At 53.2% G+C, this 6,166-nt stretch overlaps 1 protein-coding gene across 1 annotated transcript; it reads right to left on the bottom strand.

The window, feature by feature from the left end:
* Positions 1 to 725: 725 nt before the first annotated feature.
* GPR62 (G protein-coupled receptor 62) lies at positions 726 to 1,817 on the bottom strand. The gene has a single exon (XM_047827592.1). It carries the CDS (start codon positions 1,815 to 1,817, stop codon positions 726 to 728), a length of 1,092 nt encoding a protein of 363 aa, XP_047683548.1.
* Positions 1,818 to 6,166: the final 4,349 nt, after the last annotated feature.

The raw sequence follows: 6,166 nt of genomic DNA, 5'->3' as shown, positions 1-6,166 counted from the left end.
GCTGTGAAACATTGTGGGTGTTGGCAAAACCTCCAGAAAATGGGTGTTGACAAGGTCCCGGAGGACCCCATCTGTGAATCCACCGGTCCCCATTGGGCTTTGGCTCCTTCCACATGCCAGTTTTGGGGCTTCGGGCCCTTTGGGGTCATGTTGTTCAGCCTCCTGCCTCTGGCACCACACTGATCCAGTTGTTTTCTGGGCACTTTAGAAGCTGGTAGAGGAGTTCCAGTAGCTTGGTCCAGCCTCTCCTTGGTGTAGATGTCAGGGAAGTCCTTCTGAGTATCTCTCCACTGGTTCCTCCTGCTGTGGCTGTTACCTAGACCTTGCCCTGCTTCATCCATCCCTTTGGCTGTAAACCCTTAGAGCCCACTTCTCTGTGATCCTGCCCACTTCCTCTCCTTCTTTGGCCTGGGGACTAGCCGTGAGTGTCCAAACCACCTAAGCTGGAGGAGCTCTTAGAGATGGTCCAGGATACAAATGGGAAAACAGGCCTAGGAAAGGGTAGGTCTGTATACAAAGCTATGCAGAGTCAGGCTCAGAACCCAGGATTCCTAGCTCCCAGAAGCCTCTTGGCCTCACCAGGCTGCAGGCCCTCTTTCTCCTGTTCCAGAGCCAGAAATCCAGGCAGGGCACCTGCCTGGAACTGTGCAGGAGTTTGGATGGGCCTCCTTCTGATACCACCATCTTTCTCCAGTGCCAGCTCAGTATGGGAGACAGATCTCCTCTCAGGTGGCCCCTGTCATGCTCAGGTTCTCCCCTTCTGGCAAATCTGGGGCTTGTTCTGGTGCCCCAGGAGGGCCTAGGGCAGGGCGCAATGAAGGTCCCTGGAGGTGCTGCAGAAATGTCGGCAGGTGCCAGGCCCGGAGAGTACAGGTCCGCGGGGGCTGGGGCAGAGCCTGGCGGGCAAGACGGCCCAGTGCCCGGCGTACGGGGCGCTGTAGCAGGCCATACAGGAAGGGGTGAACCGCGAAGGCCGAGTAGGCCACCCAGGTGACGGGCGCCTCAGCCACTGCGGCTTGCTCAGCGGGCGCCAGGCACGCACAGCCATAGGGCAGCCAGCAGGCTGCGAACTGGCCCACGGCCAGGGCTGGGGCCAGGGCTGCTTTGCCCCCAGGCAGGCGAGGCCGGAGGGGTGGCAAGATGGAGAGGCGGCTATCCAGAGAGTCGGAGCGCGGCCGGGAGCCGCGCGCGGGCCGCGGGGGCCGCAGGGCCGCACGGCGGGCCACGAGGAAGATGCCGCCGTAGGCGCCGAGCAGCAGGAGGGCTGGTAGCGCGAAGGCCAGCAGCGCCCAGAGCGGCCGGAAAGGCCCGAGGCCACCGGCCAGGACTGAGCAGCGCGGTGGAGCCGGGGGTGGCGCGGGCGGCGGCCCGAGCAGGGAGAGCGCGCCCAGCAGCCCCGCGGCGGCCCACACGGCCGTGAGCACCAGGCCCGGCGGAGGCCGCGCGCCCGGCCGCAGCGGGTGTACTATGAGGCGGTAGCGCGCCAGACCGAGCGCGGCCACCCCGAGCGTGCAGGCGGGGAGCAGCGCCGCCGAGAGGAAGCGCGCGGCGCGGCACGGCGCGGGGCCCAGGCGCACGCGGCCCAGCCCGGGCGGTGGCGCGGCCAGCAGGCCCAGCGGCATGATGGAGGCGGCCGCCAGCAGGTCCACGACGCACAGGTGCACCAGGTAGAGGGTGTCACGCAGTCCTGGGGTGCGCAGCACCACGACCAGCAGCGCGCCGTTGCCCAGCAGTGCTGCTGCCTCCACGACAGCCGCCAGGATCAACCCTGCCGAGACGGCGACTTCTGAGGTGTTCAGCACTGTGGTGTTGGCCATTCGAGCGCTCAGGCTTCACCCTGTGCTGGGCTGCAGAGAGCGAAATGGAGCGTCTTCCCTCCCCCCTTCCCATCACCTGTCCCTTGCTCCTCTGGCCCCTCACCTCACAGGATGCCCCGGTGCTGGCTCCATCGCCCAGGCTGCCATCCTCTCAGGGGCTTGGGCGGCCCCATGGAGGGATGCAAGGCTGGGACTTCTGCTCTCTCCCCTTACCGCCGCAACTCAGCCTCTGCTGGAGATGGTACTGGCTGACACTCTGATGTTGCCCTTTAGAGACAGAGCTGGCAAGGGAGGAGCAGGGCCTGGCACCAGCCCCCTGGGTCCTAGCAGCTGCCAGCTGCTGGCTGGAGACTGTGCTGTGGAGGAGCTGGGGGTGCCTCTGGAGGGGGGCCCAGAGCAGGCACAGGCTGGAGTCTAGACTGAGACATCAGAGTGGGGGCTTCAGAGTCTGTGGGACCCTGCTCTGCCTTTCCCCAGGGCAGGAAGTGGTCCTCCACATGCTCTCCCTTCTCATCTCTACCAGTGGGGGTAATCAGATTATTCAGCCTTTGTCCTGAGGGGAAACTGAGGTACCAGTAAGACAAGGGCTGCAGCAGGGAGGGCTACAGGAGGGCTAGTTCTCTCAGAGAGGAGGCTAGGAAAAGTGAGGGAAAAACATCGTAGGATGTGGCGCATAGTAGGCTCTCCACAAGGATTAACTTGGCACAGACTAGGTGCTTCATGATAGTGTGTGGAATTAATAAGAGGAGGCTTTGGGGGAAACTCTTGGGGTTTTTTGTTGTTTTAATTGAAGTATAGTTGACATATATTAATTCAGGTGTACATTCGACAATTCTATACATTACAAAACCACGCTAAGTGTAGTTACCATTTCGACTGCTGTTTTTTTGTTCGGTTTTGTTTTTGCTGTTAGCAAACAAGTCCCTTCTGCTAAGAGCACCCTGAGTTTCCTTTAGGAAACCACCCCTCCCCAATTCTCAGGGTTAGGGGTTGGGAGAGCAAGATCCCCACCCTCTGTTTTCCTAAGGTGCAAAACCCAGTCCCAGCCAGTGTATGGCATCCCCCCACACCGGAGGTGGTTGGCTCTGGGAAAGCCATGTGACTCTAATGGGGCATATGCCCCCAGGTGAAGTCACCCAGTCCCCTGTCCAACCCCCTTCTATGCCCTGGTGGTTTAATATCCGAAGCTCCTTTCTCTCCCCTGCCTCTCCAACATCTCCCCCAGTACTTTGACTACTGGGTGCCTTAAACTTCCTATGTCCAAAACAGAACCATGACTCTTGACCTCTCTCCTCAGTGTGCTCCTCTCAGAGTCTTCCTCATCTCAGAAGGTTTTACTAATGCCTCCCTTCCCCCAGGCCCCATGTCCAATCCATTAATATGTGTGAATCCAGCCATTTCTCCCACCACCACCCCTCACCCGAACCACTTCAGCATCCTCTCAACTGATCTCCTGGCCTCTGCCTCTGCACCTCATGCAGTCATTTGTCCTCAGATCCATTCCCCAGTCTTCCTCAGTGCTCCGCCTTCCAGGGAACTGTACTTCTCAGGGTTCTTTATAGCTGGTTTTTGGGTGTATTCAGCTAATGGAAGTTAGCAGAAGACTGGAGGGTGGAGGGAGGGAAGAAGCCGAGGTATTTTCCCTCTCATGCTCTCAGCCTGGGGCTCTGAATCTACTGTCCTTTGTGGAGGACAGCCTCTTTCTCCTTCATGCAGCCCCCTCTGTCGTTCCACACCTGAAGGGAGACCCTGGCCTCCCATGGTGGAATATCATTTCCTTCCATTATCCCTCCAACCTAAGGGTGGTAGCAACTTCCTGCTGTTGCTAATCTTTGGATTGCCTCACCATCCCCTCTGGTAGTTCAGTTTCTTTCCTGTATCAAATTCCCCTTGTCTGGAATCCCCAGGGTGATTTCAGCTTTGCTGATGGATCTTGATTAACACTCCCTCCAGTCCATCTCTACACAGCTGCTGAAGTGGATCCCTCCAAAAACAAATCAGATCATGTCACGATCCTGCTGTTATCCCTCTCAGAGCTTCCCATCATCAGAATAGACTCTCAGCTCCTCTGTGCCCAGTTGGCCTTCTCCCCACCTTCCTGACCTCACACTCTTTCTTGATGACCACACTTCCAGCCATAGCAACCATCTTGCTGATCCTCCAACATGTCAAACTGGTTTCCACCTCAGGATCTTCACATGTGCTATTTCCTCTATCAGAATATGCTTCCCTCAGATCTGTCCAGGAGTTAGTCCTTCACCTAATTCAGGGCTCTGCTTGAGAGAGGCCTTCAGTGACCATCTTTTCTAACACCCCCCCCCCCCCCCCACCTTCCCATCACTAATTCTTTTACCCTGACTTATTTTTCTTCCTGGCACTTTCCCTACTTGATAAATTTCATATCTATGCATGTGCTTGTTTACAGCCTGTTGTACTAGCCTTTAAGGTCCATGAGAGCAGGGGCTTTGGCTGTGTCTTGCTTGTGCCTGTGCCCCTAGAACCCACCCCAGGCACATGATCAGCGTTGTATAGAGCTAGATGGTAGCCACCAGGGCATGAACCTCCAGATTTGACTCATTTCCTGCTGGAATTTGAAGGGCCTGATCCAATTCTCTATTATTCAAATGAGAAAACGCACTCAGAGAGGTAAGGAATGTGTCCCAAATCACACAGCTAAGTTGTACCTGGAGCCCAGGTCACCTTTTTCCTGGGCTCTGTCCACACAGGCACCACTTCCTGAGCTTGGCCACAATTTAAACATAGGTATTTGCCTCTAGGAGGTGAAGCTGGATTTTTGAGGTCTTGGTTGAGAGTAAGGGGAAGTCCAACACGTTCTCCTTCGTCTTCTCCCTGCCCAGCTGGGCCTGCAGGGCTGGGGCAGTGCCTGAGCCACCAGGGCCTGGGGAGGGTTCAGAAGGGCCAAGTGGGAATAGCAAATGAGAAACATGGGCTGGGAAAGGTGCTAGGGGAGGGACAGAGACGATGGTGGGTTGGAGAGTGCCCCCTCCCACCAAAACAGTCCTACTCAATTAAAAATGGGGGGAAAATGGAACACTTCATAGTTTATGTGGGGTTTTTTTGGTTTAATTTGCACAAAGAAATGTAGGAAGGATAAATCAGAAACTGCAGCAGGTTGGTGGGAATGGAGTGAAAGGCTGGAGAAGGACACTTTTCGGAGTGCTTATGCTTATGTCCAAAAGATTGGACTTTTGGGGACTCTGTTAATGTTCTATGGATTGAAAAAACAAATCAGTGAAGATGAGGGAAACTCCCTGAAAGTGAACTATAAACAGGAACAAATGAACCTCCCTGTATTTCAAATGCATAACAGCCACACTGAAGAGAAATAAATAGCTCATCCAAATAACATTTGAACCTGTGCTCAAACTGCTGCTTTGACCATTGACCCTCAGTCTAGAGGGTGGTCATGAATAAGATTCAATACATCTGGAGCTTGACTTAGGTTTGTTTTTCATAATGGTACAGGTGTAGCAATTCTGAAGCCCCTTTATACATGGGATTTAGTGATAAATATATTAAGGTTGATGGAAACCAAGATTCTGTTAGAGAAAAGAGATATTTTAAATATGTATTTGAGGAAGAATGGAAGAGCCCTGTGGTGTTGGATTAGAATTGAAGAAATAGATATAGACAGACAGATGTGTTAATTTATTTACATATACGTATTTCCTGGCTCTCTTTACTACAAGAACTTACAAGCAATGACACCCCAGAACTAAGGAGCATACCTACTGCCCAAATCTGGGATGCTAAATACCATTTCCTGCTCTAGGGAACCAGGGCTCCTTGGAGAAATGGCTGATTTGAGTTTGTGTGAGATGAGCCTGGAACATCTTGTGATGCCAGAAAGTAAGGAAGTGCTCAGAAAATGACATAGATCCAGGAATCAGTTTGAAGGGCCTTCTGCTGGCAAAATCTGGGGCATTTTGAAGATCAGGATAATTATAGTAATGGATTATAACCTAATGCATAAAATAAGAATCCACAAGTCCATATGGATAATAAAGAAAGAAAAAGGACTAGTATCAATAAATATAAAAGAAATGGTGGGATTAGATAACTGTCATTTGCAACCATCTTACCAAAAATTGATTTAAGTCATTGATTCCAGGTAAAAGTCACCAGTGGATGTTAAAGCTAGTGGGTGAAAGTCCAGGAAAAATGGGACACTTACACCTCAAAATATTTTCCCACAGATTACTGATTAATTACAAATAGGAGAAATGGTAATTTTCCAGTGGAGAAACCTGGTGGTCACCACCTTAAGAGATCAAAATTAACATCACCTAGAATGGGACATGTCCCTCTGGATATAATGCACCGAAGAC

This window comes from Prionailurus viverrinus, chromosome A2 (assembly GCF_022837055.1).
Source record: "Prionailurus viverrinus isolate Anna chromosome A2, UM_Priviv_1.0, whole genome shotgun sequence".
Classification (NCBI taxonomy): Eukaryota; Metazoa; Chordata; class Mammalia; order Carnivora; family Felidae; genus Prionailurus; species Prionailurus viverrinus.
Note: the sequence above shows the minus strand (reverse complement) of the source record. Positions and strands in the feature narration are given on the sequence as shown.